Source organism: Punica granatum, chromosome 2 (assembly GCF_007655135.1).
Source record: "Punica granatum isolate Tunisia-2019 chromosome 2, ASM765513v2, whole genome shotgun sequence".
NCBI classification, from domain to species: domain Eukaryota; kingdom Viridiplantae; phylum Streptophyta; class Magnoliopsida; order Myrtales; family Lythraceae; genus Punica; species Punica granatum.
Window position 1 is genome coordinate 13,036,347 of NC_045128.1, and position 22,636 is coordinate 13,058,982.

Sequence of the window (22,636 nt, forward strand, 5' to 3'; positions counted from 1 at the left end):
GCTATGCAGCAAGGGCGAGACCTATGACCATACCCCAATGCCTTAAAGAATGTGATATTACACCAAAATCAGCTTGATTTAGTCTCCTAATGACAGCCACAAGGGGTTTGGACAAATTTTTGGTTGTTTAATTAAGGTGTGACTTTTGAGGCCACATGAAGACTTTTCGTGTGACTGAAGACTTTTGTGCTTTTTCTTATCTTTTCATGTACTTTTTCTTTCATATGCTTGGGGAGTAAGTATCTAAACTAAGCTTTAACTTTAATTACTTTCATGGGTGTAAGAGCACTATATAAGCTCTCACTTGACGAAGTGAGATCAAATCTGATGTTGAATGAATTTGCCTTGTGCATTTCTCCTCTTCTTCTTATCTAAATAATTCCTTTGTTTAGTAGCGATGACCCAAATTCTTATCGTTCATCTTTGAGCGTGGCGAATCAAAGCTGTGGCTAGTTACCTCCAATTCGAGGGATTGAGAATCAAACTGATCTTGTCCCTAGTGCCACTTTGCCTAATCGATCGACTTATAGATGCAATCTCGAGGACGCTAAGGAGCTACAGTGGCAAGTGAATGAATTGCTAGAGAAAGGCTATATGAGGGAGTCCATAGACCATGTTTTGTACCAGCTCTTTTGATACCTATGGATGGATCCTTGAGGATGTGCATTGACAGTCGAGCCATCAACAAGATCACGATAAAATATCATTATCCTATAACTCGATTAGATGACATGCTTGATGAGTTGAATGTTTCTAAGGTATTTTTCAAAGATTGACTTGAAAAGTAAATATCTCCAAATCCACATGAAAGAAGGAGATGAGTGGAAAACATCCTTTAAGATAAAGCACGGTCTTTATGAACAAAAGGTTATGTCGTTTTCATTATCTAATGCATCGAGTACTTTCATGAGATTGATTAACCATGTCTTGTAGAGTTTCATTAGTCATTTCGTTGTTGTTTACTTTGATGACATTTTGATCTATAGTAAAAATCTCAAAGAGCATGTTGAGCATCTTAGAAGAGTGTTTGAAGTTTTTCGAAGGGAGAAGTTGTTTGTCAATCTCAAGAAATGTCGATTCTGCCAAGATGATGTTGTCTTCCTTGGCTATGTTGTTTCTCAGCATGGTATTGAAGTTAATGAAGAGAAGATCAAGGCAATTCGAGAGTGGCCTACTCCTACGACAATTTCTGAGATGAGGAACTTTCATGGCTTGGCCTCCTTTTATAAGAGGTTTATGAAGAATCTCAGTAGTATTCTTGCTTCTTCAACTAAATGCATAAAGAAGGGAAATGAATTCAAGTGGAATGAGGCAGCACAATGTGGTTCTGAGCTCTTTAAAGAGAAGTTGTGTGTTGCTTATATCTTAGTTTTGCCGGATTTCTCGAAAACATTTAAGATTGATTGTAATGCTTTTGGAGTAAGAATTAAGGTTGTTCTAATGCAAGAAAGGCAGCCTATTGCTTATTTCAGTGATAAGCTAAGTGGTGCAAGCTTGAATTGCTCAACATAGGATACGAAGTTCTACGCTTTATTTCATGCCCTTGAGATGTGGTAGTATTGTCTTCTTTCCAGGGAGTTCCTCATCCATACAGATCATGAGTCCTTGAAGTATTTGGAAAGAGAAAGCAAGCTGAATCAGAGATATGCCAAATGAGTAGAATTATTAGAGACTTTCCCTTATGTCATCAAGTACAAGTAAGGGAAAGTCAATGTTGTGGCTGAAGCATTGTCTTAGAGGTATGCACTGACTTCTCTTATGAATGCTAAGTTGTTGAATTTGAGTTAATTAAAAGTCAGTATGTAGAAGATCCCTATTTGCTTCGATTTATTGTACTTGTGGCAATGGAGCTGTTGATGGATATTATCTGCATGATTGTTGCTTTTGTAAGCTTGATAAGCTTTGCTTCCCAAGCGAGTCGATTCGGGAACTCTTAGTATGGGAGGCCCATACTGGTGGGCTAGCTAGCCATTTTGGAGAAGATGACTCTTGAGATGGTGAAAGAGCACTTCTATTGGCCAAAGAAGATTTTGGAGGTGCACCAAATTGTTGACAATGTATTACTTGCAGGAAAGAGAAAAGCAAGGAGGTTTCCCTTGGCTTGTACATGTCCCTTCTTGTACTAGATCAACCATGGATTGATGTGAGCATGGACTTCGTTCTTGGCCTGCCAAAGACTCAAAGAGGAAATGACTCTATTCTAGTGATGATTGATCGATTCTCGAAGATAGTACACTTTATTCCGTGTCACAAATCAGACTATGCTTTCCATGTTGCTGGATTGTTATTCAAAGAGGTGGTGAGATTGCATGGCATTCCATGGAGCATTGTATCTGATCGGGATCCCCAATTCCTAAGCTACTTTTGGAAGACTTTGTGGGCGAAGCTTGCTACTAAATTACTTTGTCATCCTCAAATCAACGGCCAAATTGAATTGGTAAACCGAACTCTGCTCTTTACTATAGGTTGTTGTGAATAAGAACCTGAAAAAATTAGGATAATTGCCTTGCTCCTATTGAGTTTTCTTATAATCGAAGCATTCATAGCTCAACCAGGAGGACGCCATTTGAAGTGGTTTAAGACTTTAATCCGATCACACCCCTTGATTTGGCACCTTTACTAGCCAAAGATAAAGTGTGTTTGGATGGCAGGAAGCAAGCTGAGTAGATCAAAGCATTGCATGAGCAAGTGAAGAAACAAATTGAGAAGAGGAATGCTACTTATGCTTAGACTAGGAACAAGGGAAGAAAACAAGTGCATTTCAGGCTTGGTGATCTTGGTTGGATTCATCTTCGGAAGGACAAATTTCCAAGTAAGCAGAAGACCAAGCTAATGCCTAGAGCTGAAGGTCCTTTCCGTGTGGTCAAGAAGGTGAATGACAGTACTTATAAGATTGAGTTGCCTAATGACCTTCATGTTTCAACCACCTTCAATGTGAGGGACTTATTTCCTTACCTGGAAGATAGTGAAAATCTGGATTTGATGACAAATTATTCCCAACTCGGACGGAATGATGTGCCACAAGAGAGCCCAAGATATTACCAACTCTGTTTTGGGACCAATCACCCGATTAATGGCTCGGAAACTCGATGCAGAAAGGGCGAGACCCATGACCATACTCCAATGCCTTAAAGACTATGATATTACATTGGAATCACCTTGATTTAGCCTCTGAATGACAACCACAATGGGTTTGGACGAATTTTGGCTATTTAATTAAGGTGTGAAGACTTTTGGAGCCACATGAAGACTTTTTGTGCAACTGAAGACTTTTGTACTTTTTCTTGTCTTTTCATGTACTTTTACTTTCATATGCTTGGGGACTAAGTATCTAATCTAGGCTTTTACTCTAGTTACTTTCGTGGGCCTAAGAGCACTATGTAAGCTCTCTCTTGAAGATGTAAGATCATATTTGATGTTGAATGAATTTTCCTTGTGCGTTTCTCCTCCTCTTTTTATCTAAATAATTCCTTTGTTTAGTAGCAAATACCCAAATTTTTATCGATCATCCTTGAGCGGGGAGAATCAAAGCTGCTAAATTTTGTTTGTGGTGAGTTATCTTATCAAACGAGGCTGGTTGTTCCTACTCTTCACCTTTCTTTCCTTATCCATTTCTAGTTCAAGATCCCATCATCTGAGCCGAAGCACATCACTTCTATACCCTTTTCCTTATCTTTTGTGGGCCTCCTTTGCACGTCCTTTTTGAACCACTTGCAACTTGTAATTCTTAGTGGCTCAAACAATTATTTTCGGGAACTCCGACAATTCACTATATTATGTGAACTATTACGATAAATTACACTTCTCACTCATTCTCTCATTCTTCTTACATATATACACCATTTCGTGTAAACGGGACATAACATTTGTTAATATTTAAATAGTGTCTTTTGAATATTTTAAATATTGTTAAGTTTCAAAAGTTATACTTAAAATCTGTAAATTCTAAAAATTAGAACAATTATATATATACACATAAAGAGCAAATTCAGAGGATTGAAGAATGAAAGAGAGAGGCAGATTGGAACGGTGGTAGCTCATTGAATGGCACCACAGCCTCAGGCGAGGTCATCGGTTGGCAGTGGCTATTGGCCATAGGGCCCCAGCCCTCAATTTCTTGCTTTTGCTATGAAAAATGACCAAGAGTAGGAAGAATAAAGTTTAAAAGAAAAATGATAAGAAACAATCAAATAATATCTTGAAATACCGAGAGAATTCTACGATATCCAAAAAAAAAAAGTAAAACCTATGAAGAACAAAATAAAAGGTTACTCTAAAACCATATATAAATATTCTAAGTTAAACACTTATAAAAAATCTATAAATTATAAGGAAATACATATCTTATGTGAGATGAAATACCTTTTTGAAATATAACAGCACGACCATTGAGATTTTCGGGCAACGTCAGGAATCTTTTGAGACTTTTTACTGAACTATCTACGAGAAGAGTTTAAGAGAGAGAAAGAAGTTCAAATAAATTTTTTACATGTCTATCTATTCGATAAATGGAAGGTATGAATAACATGACTAAATGTGGCTCTTTGAATAGTAATATCTCCTAAGGTTACAATCACATCCTTTCACTAAAAAATAATATTTAGTCAAATATGAAATAATATTGATGATTAAATTTATCTATACTAATTTTAACTATTAAATTTATTTCCTTATTAATTTTTTTGGGTAAAATATTTAGTCTTACTAAAATAAGATATAATTTCCTAATAAAAATAAAATATTAAGTTTGTGTAAATTTTATCTAGCCCAAGGAGATTCAAGGGCCTCTTTAGAAGTTGTTTGAAAAATTATTTCACTGACCCTGTTCGATTGAAGACACATTACCCAAAAGGTACGATGATTTCAAGAGTAATTTTGTATAATGAAGGGGGCAAATTTGTAAGGACAAAATGGGAAGAAAAATTAAAGAAACACCTTATATTTTTATATATATATAATTAAAAAAAAATCAAAGCACTAATTAAGTGCCACTAAACTAAACCGAGAGAGGTAGAGGGCTCGACAACAGCCACCGCCAAAGAGGCAATGTACCCAGAAGTCACCGACAATCTCGTCTAGACAATGAAAGACATTTTACAGAAAGGGCAGGAAAAAAAAAACACTCAAGAGGATAAACTAAACTATTGTCAGAAAATTTCCGAAAAGGTTGCAGCCTTCTGCTTCGGATCCATCAACGTAATCTCGCACTTGCATCTGTGTTCCTCATCTTACATGCCCTGGAAACCCGACTAAGTTAATCTCACACTTGCATCTGTGTTTCTCATCTTGCATGCCCTGGAAACCCGATTAACATTTGATGATTGTTTTTCTACAACAAAATGCGACTCCCAAGGTCCTAGTATGTCACGGGTGATGAGAAGTCAGCTTATGTCAATGTTTAACGCCGACAAAACATAGAGCTACCTCCGCTCGGGCCTGGAGCTCTTGCAACACCTTTACAATAGCCTCTCGGCTTACCATGGTCTCTGTCCCTTCATTCAGCAGTTTCCTCAACCTTCACAACATAGAGAAAATTCTGATTTTGGATTTCACAACAAAAAGCACATAAGAGGGAAAATTCAGCATGAGGTCGGAGTTAAAACAATACCTGCGAACAATAGCCGTGTCCCCATGGCCTGTACAGATTATTAGCATGGTATTCATGGGTAAAGCTGCATACAGGCTGCGGATTCTCGAGTCAATCCGTGATAGTATTTCCTTTAGTTCAGGTTTGCATTTGGAATCTTTTCTTTTTGCAGAATTCTTCTGGCATGTTAGCAAGGACACCATCTCCGCAAGTCTCCCATTCAACTTCTCCGAATCCTTTGATTGGTTCTCCAAGTATGAATTCAATTCGGAGAACTGGGTCCAGACAAATTGTACCCGCTCATTTTTCACCTGAAGCAAGCGAAAAAATGAAGAAAACACGAAGAAGATATGAACAAATCAAAAATTAGGTTGTACACATTATCTTTGTTTTGGGCCAGAAAGTTGTATTCAATAATGAGCGCTGAAGAACGACTCAGTCTTCTCTAAGTTCATGTTTTAAATATGTATTAGCTATCCTCCTTTTCAGCCTTCCAGGACTCCTATCTCCTTCCATAAGGAAAATATGAGCTGTACGAATTAACTCAGAACACTAACCTCCTTTGACGCCCTTAAGAGTGCTTCATCATCAGAGCCCACGGGAAAGGAATGTGATGATCCTGAGGAATATTTCTTCACGATTGAAATCTCATCAATGAATGAGGAATTCTTGCCAGAGTCGCTCAGAACCGAAAGAAATTTCTTGCTCATGAACGAAGGAGAGGTACCAAAGTCGGGTCCTGTTTCCAGTTAGATGAGGCAAATACGCAGACAAATTTTAGGAGAAGAATCAATATGAAAGACAAGAATTCAGGATGGAAATATGCAATCTTTCAAGATACTTTTTCCTTCTAAAGATTCTTGGAATGCAAAATTCACAATTTACTTAAGAGACTAGAAATAGAGCAAACATCTTCCAAAACCCAATCACCGATGCCGTTCCATTGGCACAGAAATGTTAAAAAGTCTGTACATATGAATGCAAAAGGTAAAGTCTCATTGCCTAGATAGCATAAAAAAGACGACAGAGAGCTAAAGTGACGGGGCAACCGAGTATCAAACAGAAGATAAGGTCAGTGAACTTGAAGCTAACTTACCATGTCTAATTTTTAAAAGAGTTAGTTCCATTGCTGTTCTAGCATCCTCAACACTATCATGTCCATTCCCTGACTGTTGTATCTCCTTGGAGAGAAATCTCCGGGCAAGTATCCTTAGAGCGGGCTTGTATGACTTACCAGGCGGGGGCTTGTAGAGCAATGCAGTATCAATTACCAAATTGTGACAGATCTTTAGAGCCAACAAATCATTCTCTAGCGAATGCCCGACTAGGATTGTCTCTTTGTGAACAAGCTTAAGAAAATCTTCCTGACAAATGAAATTGATCGAAATATTAGTAATAATTCAGGACATTAAGAGCAGAGCAAATTAGTGGAACTTGACATTAGGGCATGCAAAATGAGAAGAGTAACAAACTTGAACATCTTGAAGAGTTGTAGTAACACCTTCCAACATCTCATAAGTGATCCCACTAAACCTGCATAATTTAGGACAAATGATACGTTAGCCAGAAGGATAACTGAAAACAGATGGGAGTTTAAACCAGATTATCATGCCTACTCAAACATTATGATAAATTTTATCCTTTCAAGTTAAGTGCTCTTCAGCCTGTTTTCTCACGCATGCTATGAAGAAGTTGCCCATACATGTCTCATTCAAACAAGGTAATATATAAAATAAAATAAAATAAAAGTGCTAGTGCCATTCATTTAAATGGAAAAACTATGCAAAGTTAGTGGAATCCATCAGAAAGTTGAAGAGAATCCACCACCTGGTGTTATAATCAGTTATCGGATTTGCTGGTTTAACTAGTTTATCCAACAGGACCTGTCACAGAAAGAAGAAAGGAATTATAAGTGCTTATTCTTTAAATCCATATTTCATTATGAACCAGGGCAAAACCAAAGTAAAAAGGTAATAGAATTAAACTGAGGGAACTCGGAACTTGTTTTGAAATGTAAGAATGATAAAATTATCTGACATACCTCCCCTCTGGTATCAACCATAGTTATTCTAGTAAGCTCGAAGCCCTCTCTCGTGATACACTAAGAATAAAGGAAAAGACAATTAGAAGATAATAAATTTTGGTTCAATAAGTAAAGCAAAAGAAAGTAGTATCCACTTTTGGATTAATCAAAACTGCTTCCTAATTCAAATACACCCATTATTGCATGTGATTAAACAAGAACCAACCAAACAACTTTTCAACAAGCAATTCCATACCAAGGCAAATTTAAATCCTCCACAATGTTTCTCACTCACTTTAAAATGTCTTTCGTATATGGTATGACACAGCTGATGCTCATTTGAGTACAGCTTCCATTTTATCGAATAGAAAAAGATATCTTGCATTACTGTAGAACTATCTTCAAACTAATTTAATTGCAATCATAATGTCATACCATTTCACAATCAAGTGCTAACATCTGGTAAGGATCGGATCCTGGAGGAGCAGGAAGAGTAAAAAGAAATTCTGCACGAAAATAACTAACATAATTAGGGAGAGGATCCACAACGCATTAAAGGGAAAAAAAATGATATAAGCAACCAATATAAGAGACTCAAATCACCAGGGTTTTTAGAATATCCATTGTCTTCTAATTCTTTGGCAGTGAGGGTGTAATAGGTAACAGGAAATGGAATATCTTTTAGAGAATCAATGGGGGCTAGGTCTTCGCTCCTTCCTGGAAAGAAGATGCCATTTAGCAAATGAAGCAAATAATAGTAGCAAAATGTCCAGCTCCTCAGCAATGTAATTATGTAACATTTACTGCTAACCTTCACTAGATATCTGCTCAGGTTTCCTATTGTGCAATTGATCATCACTACTCTTCCTCTTTCTCTTTATCTTACAAGTCAGGAGGGCATCTACTGTCTGCATTGCATCTGATACACAGCTAACACAGAAAAAAACATAGCAAGAAACATAAGGGCTGAGTAGTTATGATCAGAGTAACGAATCCAGAGCTTTCGCGGAAACAAGCACAAAAGAGTTTTCTCAAACAAACCTAAGAGCTGAAACTGCCCTAGGATTGCCACAGCACTTTTTCAAACCGGAAAGTACTTTGGTGTTCGACATGTATAATGCTGCATCCAGTCCAGGGACGTAAAGCATGACCACCTTCGGGATTAAGGGCTTATTCTGCGAAATACGAGAACTTATCGGTTTTTTTTCCAGAAAGAATGGACTTCACCTGAGAGTGAATTGGGATGGAATAAAGAAGTAGCATTTCTAAATCGCATTAGAAGATCCCATAAGAGTACACATTTACATGCAAATTGCCCAGGATGGAGCGGGAATGTTCACTTCTGGTGAATTGACTGACAAGATATAGGAAGTAAATGCAATTTGAAGTGGATGAACCGACTAAATATTAGGCAAGATTTAAGTTATGAACAAAAAATTGCAGCTAGCTTCCCCCTCATTATTTACAAATGGGGTGTCAGCAATGCGCCATGAGCCCCTTCTAGTTCCTAATATGTATTAGATGCAAAGCTAAGGGAAAAAGAAGTTACATACTTTAATGAAAACCCAAGATGGCATGAATCCTTCAGCAAGAACCCAGGTCACTAGTCCTTGAACGTCCTGTACGAACAAAAAAAGTTCCAAATTATGGGCATCAATCACAGACGCGCAGCAACTGCAAGAACAGTAAAAGCCGCTGTCCCATTACTTGCAAACTGAGGGTTGTGTTGGCTTCTGGCGTCTTGACGGCAACTTCTGCTCTAGCCTGCAGAATATATCAAAGTCCATACCATCAATAAACTTAGTTGAGCCCGTCTATATCAGACCATCATGGAACAGACCCTCAGAGATCGAATGCCCGCGACACAGCCTTCAGCATAAATCATGAGGAAACAAACCATTAAACTGTCTCCCTAAAACAGACACAAAAATAGCCAGAAACAACAGCTCGATTGATTACTTCTCTGGCTACCAAACAGAATACTAAGACCTGAAACCTGAATCGCTTCATGTTCAATACCCAACAGAGCTACTAAAAGGACATTAAATTTCTTATTACACGGACCAAAATGAGGAAATTTTTTACTGGCGACAAGAACAACAGTACTCCTACTTCCGCAGCAATTCACTCCAAAACAGACCCAACAACAGGACAAGATGGGAACTTGCGATTACTAATGGATCAAAGCGGAGGAGAGCGGAGCACCTGAGGCCCGTAGACATCAAAGAAGGAGGCGCCACTCGGGGCATCGCTGGAGGAGGTGGTTGCCTGCTCGTCCTGGAGGTCCCGAGAGGCCATTTCGAAGCGTCTTCTTTCTTCCCCCGCTCAGCTCTGTGGGTGTGCCACCATCGAGGTCGAGGAGCCCCTTCCTATGCCTGCCTTCTTGCTTCCACAGACAGAACAGAACAGACGAGTCTCCCTTAATGGGCCGATCAGAGTGGGCCGGCTCGACCTCCTCGGCCCACCCACTATGCGCAGAAGGCAGTTGTGGCCCGTTTCACACTCGAAAGGAAGTGGGAATATTATTATTATCGCATATAATGTCTCGTGGAATTACTCGGAGATGACCGTACAACTCTTCCCCGGGGAGGGGGGCAGCGCATGTTCTTATCTGTAGATCATGATCATCACTAGTTGTGGTGAATAACTGTCGATGAATAGCTCGGAGAAAAAGAACTTCAGCGAGCCGACTAGAAGAGTTTTGCACCCCGTGTCTAATATCCCAATGGCCTGTGGACTTGAAAATAAAACTCAGGTTTATGTGGCAAGCACGCACTAACACTACAAGTAACTATCGAATGAATCGACGACATGAGAATCGACTTTCGGTAGGTTGAACTTGATTTGAAGCAGGAACTAACGCTGCTATGGCTATTTATCAAACGAGATAATACATAAAAGCGAAATTTGATTAGCAAATGTGCCCTAACTTGGGCGTGGAAATCATAACCTATCACGATATGATGTGGCAACGAAAAATTCATGACATTGAATATTTTATGACAATTAATTGGGTGATTAGCATCCATGTTGATATTCATTACGATCTAATTGATACTTTTTTCAATATAGGATCACTGGAGAATTCAAATCTTTCAAAGTAAGCTGATATTTTCCTTTCCTCTCACAATTCCAAGAACAACTTTTTTTTTCCTTTCGTACAATGCAAGTAAATCATAAATAATTAATAAAGAGACACGAATAGTCTCACTAATTATCGAACCAGAGACCTGTGAATCTATAGGCGAAGGCTTACGCTATTACACTACACTCTATTTTAATCCTATAACAACTTCAAAATATAATATTTCTGCACGTCTTATACCCTCCCATGCACTTGCAGAAGAAAACCTGCCAGATTTATGAGGAAGCCAATAAACAGAGTCCTCTTGCTCCAAATGATCACCCTAGCTGAATAGACTTAAGCTGAGGGCTAGCGACGCCGCTCGTTCCTAGAAAAACCCAGAGCTCTGTGAGCCCTAGGCGACCATCTTACTGAGATGGAGAGGTTTGAGGAGACAGTAGAGACTCGGGGAGACCCTGTTGTTGGCTAGGGCTCACATAACAAGATCTCACCGTCGCTGATTTTGTTTCAAGCCTTTCCCCACAGGCATATAGGGAAGGCCCGCATGCCATTTTCTTTTATTTTTAGACCCGCTTACCCCGGGCCAATGTACCTAATAGGAGGAACGGAAAAACTGGGAGAAAGAAAAATGTAGAGAAAACTTGTCACCTATAGCTTGGAAGACAAAGCAAATCATCATCATCATCCGTACAACATGAATTAGCTCTTCCTCAGTGTCTCTCAAAAGATTTTCAACTATAAGTGTCCCGAGTTACATATGAAATTACAGCTAGCTAGCAAAATCCAGGCCTCAAAAGCAAGCAATGTTGCTTCCGAGGTCTCCAATCGATGATTTGTATAGGAAGTCGGTAGTTAGAGCTCCGACTTGCTCGACTTTGCCTTCTTCGGGCCAGCCTTCTTCGTCCCTCTCCACCATTGCCTTACCCTGTTTGAGATCTTATTTGCATGTCTCTTCAATACTTCTCCAGTGGTTTTGATGTTTTCCTTCAACTTCTGCTTCCAGTCCCCTGCCTTGCCCTCTTTCTCCCTCAAAACTTTCCCCTGAGAAAATTACGACTTCAAATAATCAGGAGAGACGATGAGCATTTCCTTATCATCAATTCATGCACCTACCTGCCAATTATATATGTCCCTAACTACCAATTTCAAGCTTGAGCTAGCAGAGAGATACCAGATCGATCAGGTAGCATAACAGGATTGGAGCTCGATTCCTTTATTGTTTTATATGCCTAAATAATTAAGAAGCACCAGAGGCTAACACAACTTCATATGGAGTACCCTTTCTCATCCGAAATTCCATACGAATGTTGCAGCGTTAAAACTTGACTTGAGTTCATTAAAGGACGGAAATCAACATCACCATTAGAACTAGACTAGACATGTAATGGCCAGGGACATGGAGTTATCAGTTCAACCAGGGCTCTGATGGATCCAGTCGCTTTTTAAGATTTGAGATGGCATAGGAGAACATATTGATCCTATATTGAGAATTGTTCAGTTTATATCCAGCACACATAAAGAATGGACAGTTCAGTATGGTTCTTCTGGTGTAATGGCTCATCCCTTCTCTTTACCAATTCATATCGTTTCTTCAAAATAAGATCAAATGCATTTTGGGTTAAAATGGTCAGCTTAGTCCGCTTATGATATCTGTGGATGCTAATACTAAGGGAAACTCGAGTCAAGTTTGAAATCACACAAAACCTACTTTTCCACAGTAGAAAACAGATTAATGGATCTCATACCAATTTTGAGGGGATATGGGTATCCCCATCTTCGTCTTCGTCGTCGCCGTCGTCATCATCCTCACCTAAGTTTTTCATGTTCATCAAGTCATCTCTGGAATACATTTTCATGCTAGGTGCTCCCGGCATGCCCTGAAAAATGTCATATAATCGAAAAACATTAGGATATGGTAGCAGTACACAGAATTTAAAATTGTTAGACATAGATCAAGAAATGACAAGGAAAACCTCACAGTCCAATATGGCATGGTAGAATTTGCAATTCCAAGGCTTTGTAATTTAAATGTTCTTCCATTCCACTCCCTTATCACTTAGTACCAAATAAACCATCAAAAAGGAAAATAAATACCTCCATAGATCTGAGCATCTTCTCCATTTCAGCCTCTTTAGCGGGTTTGGGCATAAAGGCTTCTCCAGGAGTCCTGTCCTATACACATAAAGAGAAAGGATTGCTTTATGAATCTTTTTCAGAAACGTAGTAACACTTGCACCAAGCCTGCTCTCATATTCATTATATGTGCAATAACGACGACATTGCATGCGAGGACCACGGCAACGAGGTGAACCAATGAGACGTATCAAAGAATGCATGAAAGAAATGACCAAAAAAATTAGTTATACCCCCGTACGACATGCACAGCAATTTTGTGGATAGAATGTGGAGTGAGAAGATACATTAGTATGTGAAAGTAAGCATGTCATTTCACTGCTCAGAAATATAGCAGCGTATGAATTCTCATCAAAGAAGGCCAAGTGAGATCAAACATATTAGTATTTTAATTCTTATCACAAAAGAGATTTTTGTCAAGAACATGACATGAGGGCCCAATGATGAATTACTAATCCTTTTTTTCTTTTTCTTTTTATAACAAGGTGTTCCAGGAATCACAAATCCTATATTGAATGTTCATAAGCAGTGATCTGGCAAAAGTGGTTTTTTTTTCACCTGATGGAAAATGATACTGGCACTGAATATTCATAAGGTAAAACTACCTAGTCAGGGCCTTGTCAGGTGAAAAGAAAAATGTAGTAGCCTATAGAGAAGGTGTCGAATTCAAAACATAGGGAAAAATAGCGAAATATCTAGACAGTCAAGGGAACTTGCTGTGGAAGTCTATAACTCATAAAAACCAAAATATTGAGACATCCTGACCCTCGTAGAAGACTATAATTCAGACACTCATATCTCGATTCAGCAAAAATAGAGACCGCTCTCCTCTCGTTAAGGGATTTAGCATATTAACAGCTCTAATTCTTTTAGATTCATCAACTCAGTTAACTAGGCAGTGAACTGACAGCAGAATATATCAAAACAAATGAAGAAATTCCCTTGCAAAGGGTCACGAGATTTACCGCAGGCAGTGGTGGTGGCTTCTTTTTACATGCACCAGTCAAGTCTTTACAGATAAAATCAATCAATGAATCCACAGTAGGCTTGGATTTATACAAATACTCTGCAACATCTGTATCTGAATAACCCATGACCTGCGAAAACCCAGAGTTTCAAAATGAAATTATAAATAATGTTCATGTACTGAAGATCACGCGTTACCTAAGCTTTCCTGGCTGAACCATCATTAGCAATGTTAAGTCACAATAAAGTAAACAGAGGCACAAAGTTAATTAGTCGTTTCCTTAGTCGAAGCAAAGCTAACCGATAATTGCACTACATGAGACGAACTTAAGTTCGATGATTACATGTTACAGCTACTTAATATGGGCTCGTACCCGATCAACATTCATAGTTTGTAGCGATATATGGAGAAGCAACAAAACAACATTAACAAATCATCTCGAGGAGCATGTGTCAAAAGCCCGAAAAGCTCACCTCTTGACAGGCCTTCTCTATTGTCTTGCACTCCGAGTTGCATATTCCTTCGGTATCTTCATCCACCAGCTAAAATCAGAAGAAAACAGAGAATTAAGAGCCAACTTGCATCATCATGGAAGATTGTGAAGCAATCGAACGAGGAAATATGAATTCAGTTCAATCACTGATCTCTACCTCCAATTTGTCCCCCTTCTCAACAATGTCAATCTTCAAGATCCAATCAGCCTCCGCTTTCTTCAAGTTACACACATTCTCCGCAATCTCGATTATCTCATACTCGGAAATCTACCACCACCAACATCACAAACCCAGAAGCACCAACAAAGAAAACCCATGTGAAATCAGCCGAGTTGTTTCAAATTTACAGACTTTTGGAGGAATCAGGCATGCCCACGAGATAAAAATACCTTCTTTGGAGAGATCTGAGCTTGCTTCTTCTGCACTTGGTCGTGCAACTGGGACGCGAGCTTCTCGCAGACCTGGCATCTGATGAAGGGAATGTCTTCTTTCCGGCCAACTGTGACTGGTTTCTTGGCGCAGTGGGAGACGGGAAACCATGTCGAGAGCAGGAGGAGAGAGACGAGCGCTAGGACAGTTCCCTTCTCTGGCTTCGCCATCATGGAGCAAAGGAGCGTAGAAGGAACAAGGCGGAAGGACGTGCAACCGTCGATCGAAGCAGTGAGTGTTCAGAAAGAAAAGGAGACAACTCCGGAGACTGGAGAAAAGATTTAGGCAATTGGGTAGAGTGGAGCTTTACGTGTTTCGCATAGTCTGATTGGTCCACGTCGGCCTGGGGCCCTGAGTTTCAGCCAATGAGATTTCGCATGCATCTTCTCCTTCTCCTTTTCCCAAAACTGTAATATGACCCACGTAATTTTAGATTTCAATTTTTTTTTTTTTTTGCTTCAAAGGATAATTCATTCGTGTATATATTCTAGAGGGTACAATCGGGCCAATTCACATCTCCATCTCTCGCCAAAGAAGACGTGAGGGGAGACTAGAGATGTCGATTGGACCAATACGTTTCCAAAAGCATGCCCCCCTAGCAATATTGTGAGCTAAAAAATTTGCATCTCTAGGGGGTTGAGGGAGGGTTCAAGAAGGAAAGAGTGCTCCTTTCAAGAGTAAATCTTGAGCCTCGCACGAGCCTTGCCAAAAGACAGAAGTGCCAGGTCTCCTCTCATAAGAGAGAAAAGGAATGGTGTTTCAGATATCTCCTCCCCTTTAGGAGAAGACGATGAGGTTTTCGAGAGGGAGATCCCAACCCAAGCATGTTTAGCGAGTAGAGCGATATTGTGATCACGCATTTTCTTGAAGCTGAGTTGGGGATTCAAAGAGATTCCCATGATTATAAATGGATTATCGGGGAGCCGGAGGAAGAGGAACCCTACCAAAAGTCGGTAAAGAGGGAATCAAACTTATTTGAAATCAACTTGGCGAGAAGGAAGGTGGACATACAATAAGTAGGAAGGGCAGAGGCAACACTGCAAATGAGAACTCCCCGATCAGCATGTGAAAGAAGTTTGCGCTCCGTTTAATTTTATAATCGAATTTTTAAAATTTTAACTCTAAGTTTAACTCTATTTACTATAAAACAAAAATCAACAACTTATTTTTCCCTTTTTCTTCAATTTTTTAATTATTCAATTCAATTTTTAATACTAAATTCTTTTAACTATCCATTACTTTTTCCACAAATCGACAACACAATCATTACTTTCTCTTAACTATTCATTACTTTTTCACATTTTTTCTTATAATTCAACAATATAATCATTACAACCCAATTAAAATCAAAACACAACTCTACTTAACTCTAAAACAAACGTACTAGGATTTTCAAGAGGAGAGTTTGCTGGTGACTTTGTCGGAGGAAGATCGAGATATTTTGAATTTATTGCACCTTCTTTTTTAAAAAATTTTAGAGGAGCACAAAAATGATTCCTTAATTGGTTCTGGTGCGTTTGGTTTCAGAGTTAAAGTAACATTGATTTTGATTTTGATTTTAATTGTGGAAAATGACAAATGAGATGTGATTATAAATTTGACTTGGGAAACATGTGTTTTTATTGGGTAGTGTGTTGAATTAAAGTTAAAGTTAAAATTTTTTACTTGGAAAATATGTGTTTTATTGTGTAGTGTATTGAGTTAAAATTAAAGTTAAAGTAAAAAATTTTAACTTACAATCCAAACACACGGAAGATTTTTGTCTATTGATGGACTCCCCCGACCAAGAAAGTTACTCCTCAATTACCCTTGAAAGTTCCAAGAGGTTTCTGTCATTAGCTTTCGCAAAAAGGAAGAGGCAATCCGCAAAAAGTAAGTGAGTGAAAATTAACTTCCTCGAGATTAAACCCTTGAGAAGTAGGATGTTTCATAAATTATTTTTGGCATTTTGAGTTGATATAGTCTACTTAAGTAACTCTATAAATATTATTTGTAGCTTTATACGTTTTAGATTTAAAATTACACTTTATTTGGTTTCAGAGTTAAAATCATAAAAATTTTAACTTTAACTTTAATTCAATATACTACACAACAAAAATACACATTTCTCAAGTCAAAAATTTTAACTTTAACTTTAACTCAATACACTACACAATAAAAACACACGTTTCCCAAATCAAATCTATAATTTCATCTCATTTGTCCTTTTTTCACAATCAAAATCAAAGTTATTTTAACTCCGAAACCAAACGCACTATTAAATTCTTTAAATGGGATGTTCTATAAATTATTTTTCGCGTTTTGAATTGATGATTTACTTAAATAATTATAACCATATAATGTATTTTGTAATTTTATACGTTTATTTAAATATTTGAATTCACAATCATACTTTTTATTCATAAAATTAAGACCCATAATAAAATAATATATATTTATATACTATACGTATTTAAACTAGACTTCTAAATCTCATGCAACGAGAATATGATGAGAGTTTTCCACGTAAGCATTTAAAACATTTTCCTAACTTCTGCTTGATTGTCATTTTAAATTTCCTACATCGATTCTTCAGTTGAGTTTTGACTTGCATTAATTAATTTACATTTCCTAATTTTTTGGTGGAAAATTTACATTTCCTAGTTTCGATCCTTCTCTTTCTCATGCCTATGTATGTCTCTGCCTCTTCTTGTTCTTCTATCTTCTTCTTGCTCTTTAACTGATAGTGGACTTTCCGGGAAAATCGAAATGCCATCTCAAGGATTTTCTTTTTCTATTTTTGGTTCTCAAGGATTCTGTAAGCTTTTCTATCATTATTGTTACTCACTGATAGTGCCTTCCTCAATTAAGCAAGTACCGATTGTTTCCTGCTTTTGGTCGTGTAGTTTCTATGCTCGGATCTGATCGATGTCAGCAAGATCAACGTGACAACAATTGTTTTGAGCAAGGATAGTTATATTTGTATTACTTGCTCAAATGTATACAATTATATTTTTGCGGAAAGAATATATCATTATATAATGTCGACATATTCAAAAGAAAAAAAATTCAAATAAGCTGAGATCATATGTTAATTTTTACTATTTTCCAACATTTTCTTTATGCCAATTTCTACGAAAATCATTAAAAATAAACAAAAGTAATTTAATTGGTGTGAGAGAGAGTTATTATGACCGAGAAAGAGAGGAGAGAGAAGACTACATGTGACGAGAAAAATATGGAATCGGGGGAAGGGTGGAAAGGAAAGGAGAGAAAAAGTCATGTGTAATTACAAAAATGTCTAGAGTTAGTTTTTTTTAATTGGTTGATTGCTTTCTCAAATGGATAATTGGGTCATTTCATAACATTTATTTTTTACATTTTCAAGAATTCAAAAAATAGAAGATGCCTCTATATTTTTTTCCGTGGAGAAAATGCCTTCGTCTTTATTTTAGTAATAGGTAACGAATTTAGAAACCAATTTGGTTGGACCAACGTAGGCTTGCTTTGGGAGTGTTGTTGCTGAAATAAAAGTACTGAAATATAATTGTTGAAAAATAAATGTTAATTTTAGAATAAGCAAAATTATTCGCAAGATAATAATTTGAAATTACTGAAGTTAAAATTAATGCTTAAACACGAGAATAAGCAGAAGCAGTATTTATAAGCACATACCAACTTATTGGAAAAAATCACATTTTCAACTGCAAAAATGAGTCAAACCATGGTTTTAGAAGAATTCATCAAACACCAGTTCTGCTTAAAACTTAATAAAATAAGCATTTATCTAATCGTCACCGCACTCCCAAACGAAGCCAAATAAATTGATTCAAATGATTTAACGTATGTTTCTCTCAAATCTTGTGAATGTAGAAAATTCATGTTCAGAAGTTTACTCCTTAACTAGTCGACCTTTTCCAAATATCAAGGTGTGCATAAAAAAAACCAACTTAATAAGTCCTTTTTTCAACTTAATTTTAAGTGCTAAATTTTCAAGAGCTTAAGCGAATAAGTGCTTAATAATAAAATAAGTTGATATTTTTTTCTAGTGGGATAAAAAGTAGGGATGATCGGTTTCGGGTACCCTGTATTTTTCATAATACCCAGATCCTACCCTGTAAGGGACAGGTTCCAAGATTTTGGAACCGGACCCTACCCTGTTGAATCATGGAACCGGAACCTACCCGGAACCTGTATTATACCACAGGTTCCGGGTACCCTGTTGGAACCTATAAATTTTTTTCCCTTGTTAAATAAAATCGAAAATATCACATACATAATTAGTAATCACGCCAAATAGGATATCAACAAAATTTAGATTAATCAACAACAATGAAATAATAAAATGTCTCATCAATCCATCGACAAAATTGAACATCAATAATACGATCTCACACAACAAAGTGTCTTTGTTCTGATTCATTAGAGGAGATAGCAACTTTGCTCTTTCCTCTTTTTTTTAATAAATAACCGGTTCCGGATACCTTGTAGGCAGGAACCGGAACCGGAACCGATTTTTACAGGTTCCTAATTTTAATACCCGAAACCTACCCTATTTTCAATACGAGCTACCTGGATCCTACCCGTTAGGGTAGGTTCCAACCAGTTCCGGGTATACCCGGTACCCGTGCACACCCCTAATAAAAAGTACTAACCGCTTGGGGCCTTTTGAATTCAGAGTTAAAGTTATTTTGATTTGATTTTGATTTTGATTGTGGAAAAGGACAAATGAGATGTGATTATAAATTTGACTTGGAAAATGTGTGTTTTTGTTATGTAGTGTGTTGAGTTTGAGTTAAAGTTAAAGTTAAAATTAAATTTCTTGCAAAACAAACGGAGCTAACTCTAAAATCATTTTATGCTACAATTATATAATGGCACCAAAAGGACATGATGCAATAGTTCTTTCCCCCCTTTACTGATCGTAGGGAAAACTGACCATCATTACTTTTGCACAAAAGAAATATTAGGAGAGATGGAGTGATCCGTATGGAATCTGGATTAATCGGATCTCCTACTTCTAAATACTAAGTGGTGCAAACCAAAAATCAACTTATCTTAAAAGGGATAACTGACATGATCATAATTTCAAGAGACCGGTGCTCCACATACTTTAAAAGGACTACTGCATCGTCCTAGGAAGAGTGAAAGGCGATCCATTGACTAGAGCGCGAGACTCGGGACTATTAGGTGCCATTCCCAGCACTAAGGTCCATAAGATTTTTTTTTTCCATTTATAACCGCATATTTGATTAAATTTTATTTTTTATTGATAATATTTTGTTAAATTTTTTTTATTTTTCTCATGAGGTCAGTGAAGTTTATGGAAAATAAGTTGGACATCCATTTTTGTGCTTTAACAATGATAGAAGATCCCGCCATTTCATAGGACAAAATGAATTTTTCTTTTTTTCTTTTTAATTGTTTATACTTATTTCCTGCATCTCGTGAGAATTGTCAAGTCACGACGTGTAATGGATAATTCTAAGTATTTGAATGCTTTATTTCGATCTCAAAGAGCAACCCATATTTTTTTATTTGCGGGAAAGTCCAGTTTGAAGTCCAAGGTAGAGGCCGATAGAGGGGAGCCCAAGGTTTGGAGTTTTCGGCCCATTAATCACGGCCCAGTTCGAAGCCCATTTTGGAAGACGGTGCCTGGACGTGCAGCCTTAGTTCAATGGTGAAGAAGATATGCCAGCTTACTTGAGGTGGAAGTTTTTTGTTATTTTAGACATTTTTAATTTTGGTATCGAATAAGTTGGGTATATTCTTTGATATTTTCAAACTTCAGGCAATTGGAATATTTTGATCTTATGTTTATGGATTTATCCAATTTGGGCGAATCTCGTAGGATTCTATTGTGTTGTTTATAAGTACTTGATTCGGAATTCGTTATAAGGTTCCCCACATATTAATCAAAACTCATATCTTTCATTCTTGTTTTTCATTTCTTGCAGTTTACATTTCTTGCGCTTTTACATTTATCGCGATTTTCCTTCATGTAGGCCGGACTAGTTTCATTCCTTCGATCGGTTTTCCGCGAACCGTCATAATTGCTAGCTTTAGCGAGCTGACCTTCTGAAAGTCGCTGTCTTAGGAGCTTTGGACGCTGAAGGCATAATAACTTTCATCCTCTCTGGCAACGTTTGCTGAAGCCTCACTAGAGTTCTTGGGCTCCCTTGCTCAAGGGGTTCAAGTTTGCCTACAACTCCGTAAATTGATTCGGTTGAGACTACAAGCAGGCCCTTGACGGCTTTAGTATTTCGGAAACGTAGCACAAAGATTGGTGGAGAACTCGTAGAGGCTAAATCCCCAAGCCGCGAGATCATTTGAGGCACACTTAACCGTTTATTCCATCTACTCGAAATACAGTCGCCATTCAGTCCAGTGGCTTCTCAAAACTATGGAACAACTTTCTGTATTAGTGGAGCCGGCTGGTGTCATGTCAATTAATTCTTGGGATGGCGCTCTAGCACGCCTGGTTTATTAAGTTCTCATTGCCAAGAGGAGTTCTATGCATGTTCGACGTGAACACACACACACACATATATATATATATATATATATATTCGACTTCTATAACTAAAGAAGTATCATGATTAATATGATACGATAATAGTGCACTATTTTACAGCCTCATGATTGACTGGAACCTCAAAATTCATTCAACTATGGACTATGTCCCCATGTTATCATCCATGGAGTTCCTTCCATTTTTGTATTTCATAGGATAAAATAATTTCTGTTTTTTCAATGAAGACACTAAGGTCATGTATTCACGATCAATGAGTTATTCTTTTTTTAAAATATATATGTCTTTTCGACTTATATAACTAAAGAACTATCGGAGTTTCATGAGTAATATGATACGATAATAGCACGCTATTCTATTGCCTTATGATTGACTGGAACTTCAAAATTCACTCAATTATATATGGACTAAGTATGTCCTATGTTATCATCCATGGAGTTCCTTCCATTTCTATAATTGTACATGATAGATACATATAAATTATGGGGGTATTTTCAAAAATAAAGAACAACTTTTGTCCATTATTTAAATTTTTTTATTTAAGTTGAGGCCTGCTGAATTTGGGTCTTGAAGTCCAAGTTTACAGCCTGTAGAAGAGATTCACTGATTTTGTAAAGAGACCGCAGTACACAGCATATTTCACTTATCACCTTTTTTTTTATTAATTATACTGGTGGTCCAAAAAATTTTATTAATATATCAAGTTGGTTCAAAAAGTTTTTTTTGTTACTTGATAGTACAAAATGTTTCAAAAATGTAACATGATAGTACAAACCGTCAAATCGCAACTGACGCCGTCAAGCGACGCTGACGTGGCGCAAACGTGTCAGGTACGTGGCCGAAACAGTAACCCCTCTCTCTCTCTCTCTCTCTTCTTCTTATTCTTCTTCGATTCTTCCATTTCTTCTTCTTCTTCTTCTTCTTCTTCTTCTTCTTCTTCTTCTTCAATTCTTCGATTCTTATTATTATTATTATTATTATTATTCTTCTGGAACAGGGCGAGGGAAGGGAGGAGTGAGAGGAGCAGGAGGAGAAGAAGAAGAAGAAGAAGAAGAAGAAGAAGAAGAAGAAGAAAGAGGGGAGAGAGAGAGAGAGAGGTTACTGTTTCGGCCGCGTTTCGGCCACGTCAGCGTCATTTGACGGCATTAACGGCGAGATGACGGTTTGTACTATCATGCTACACTTTTAAAACATTTTGTATTATCAAGTAGCAAAAAAAACTTTTTGAACCAACTTGATATATTATGAAAACTGTTTGGACTACCAGTGTAATTTACTCTTTTTTTTTTTTTTTTTTTTCGGGGGAGTCCGGTTGCCACTCTTTGACAATTCGCCGCTAGGAAAAGTCAAAGGCATGTCTACGTTTAGCTTAAGGGATTCACATGAATGCGTTTATAAAACCTAATT

At 37.5% G+C, this 22,636-nt stretch overlaps 3 protein-coding genes across 4 annotated transcripts; 1 reads left to right on the top strand and 2 right to left on the bottom strand.

Annotated features, from left to right (window-relative positions):
- The first annotated feature begins 641 nt into the window (after nucleotides 1-641).
- On the top strand, nucleotides 642-1,512 carry LOC116193683 (uncharacterized mitochondrial protein AtMg00860-like). Its single transcript, XM_031522425.1, has 2 exons — nucleotides 642-758; nucleotides 934-1,512. The coding sequence occupies exons 1-2, from the start codon at nucleotides 642-644 to the stop codon at nucleotides 1,510-1,512; spliced, it is 696 nt and encodes a 231-aa protein (XP_031378285.1).
- Nucleotides 1,513-4,913: 3,401 nt separating this feature from the next.
- On the bottom strand, nucleotides 4,914-9,982 carry LOC116197413 (small RNA degrading nuclease 5). Of its 2 annotated transcripts, none has more exons than XM_031527558.1 (14): nucleotides 9,816-9,982; nucleotides 9,318-9,374; nucleotides 9,164-9,229; nucleotides 8,652-8,785; nucleotides 8,422-8,540; nucleotides 8,214-8,327; nucleotides 8,046-8,116; nucleotides 7,629-7,688; nucleotides 7,415-7,470; nucleotides 7,060-7,120; nucleotides 6,684-6,951; nucleotides 6,145-6,326; nucleotides 5,609-5,898; nucleotides 4,914-5,515 (listed from the first exon to the last, which is right to left on the bottom strand). In XM_031527558.1, exons 1-14 carry the CDS (start codon nucleotides 9,906-9,908, stop codon nucleotides 5,392-5,394), a joined length of 1,695 nt encoding a protein of 564 aa, XP_031383418.1. In that variant the 5' UTR covers nucleotides 9,909-9,982; the 3' UTR covers nucleotides 4,914-5,391. The 2 variants fall into 2 exon arrangements, with proteins under 2 accessions (XP_031383418.1, XP_031383419.1); XM_031527559.1 differs by having other exon boundaries at nucleotides 9,318-9,479; nucleotides 9,816-9,950.
- A 1,342-nt stretch (nucleotides 9,983-11,324) lies between these two features.
- On the bottom strand, nucleotides 11,325-14,983 carry LOC116197909. Its single transcript, XM_031528181.1, has 7 exons — nucleotides 14,679-14,983; nucleotides 14,446-14,556; nucleotides 14,269-14,337; nucleotides 13,794-13,925; nucleotides 12,790-12,867; nucleotides 12,441-12,572; nucleotides 11,325-11,736 (listed from the first exon to the last, which is right to left on the bottom strand). The coding sequence occupies exons 1-7, from the start codon at nucleotides 14,889-14,891 to the stop codon at nucleotides 11,548-11,550; spliced, it is 924 nt and encodes a 307-aa protein (XP_031384041.1). The 5' UTR covers nucleotides 14,892-14,983; the 3' UTR covers nucleotides 11,325-11,547.
- Nucleotides 14,984-22,636: the final 7,653 nt, after the last annotated feature.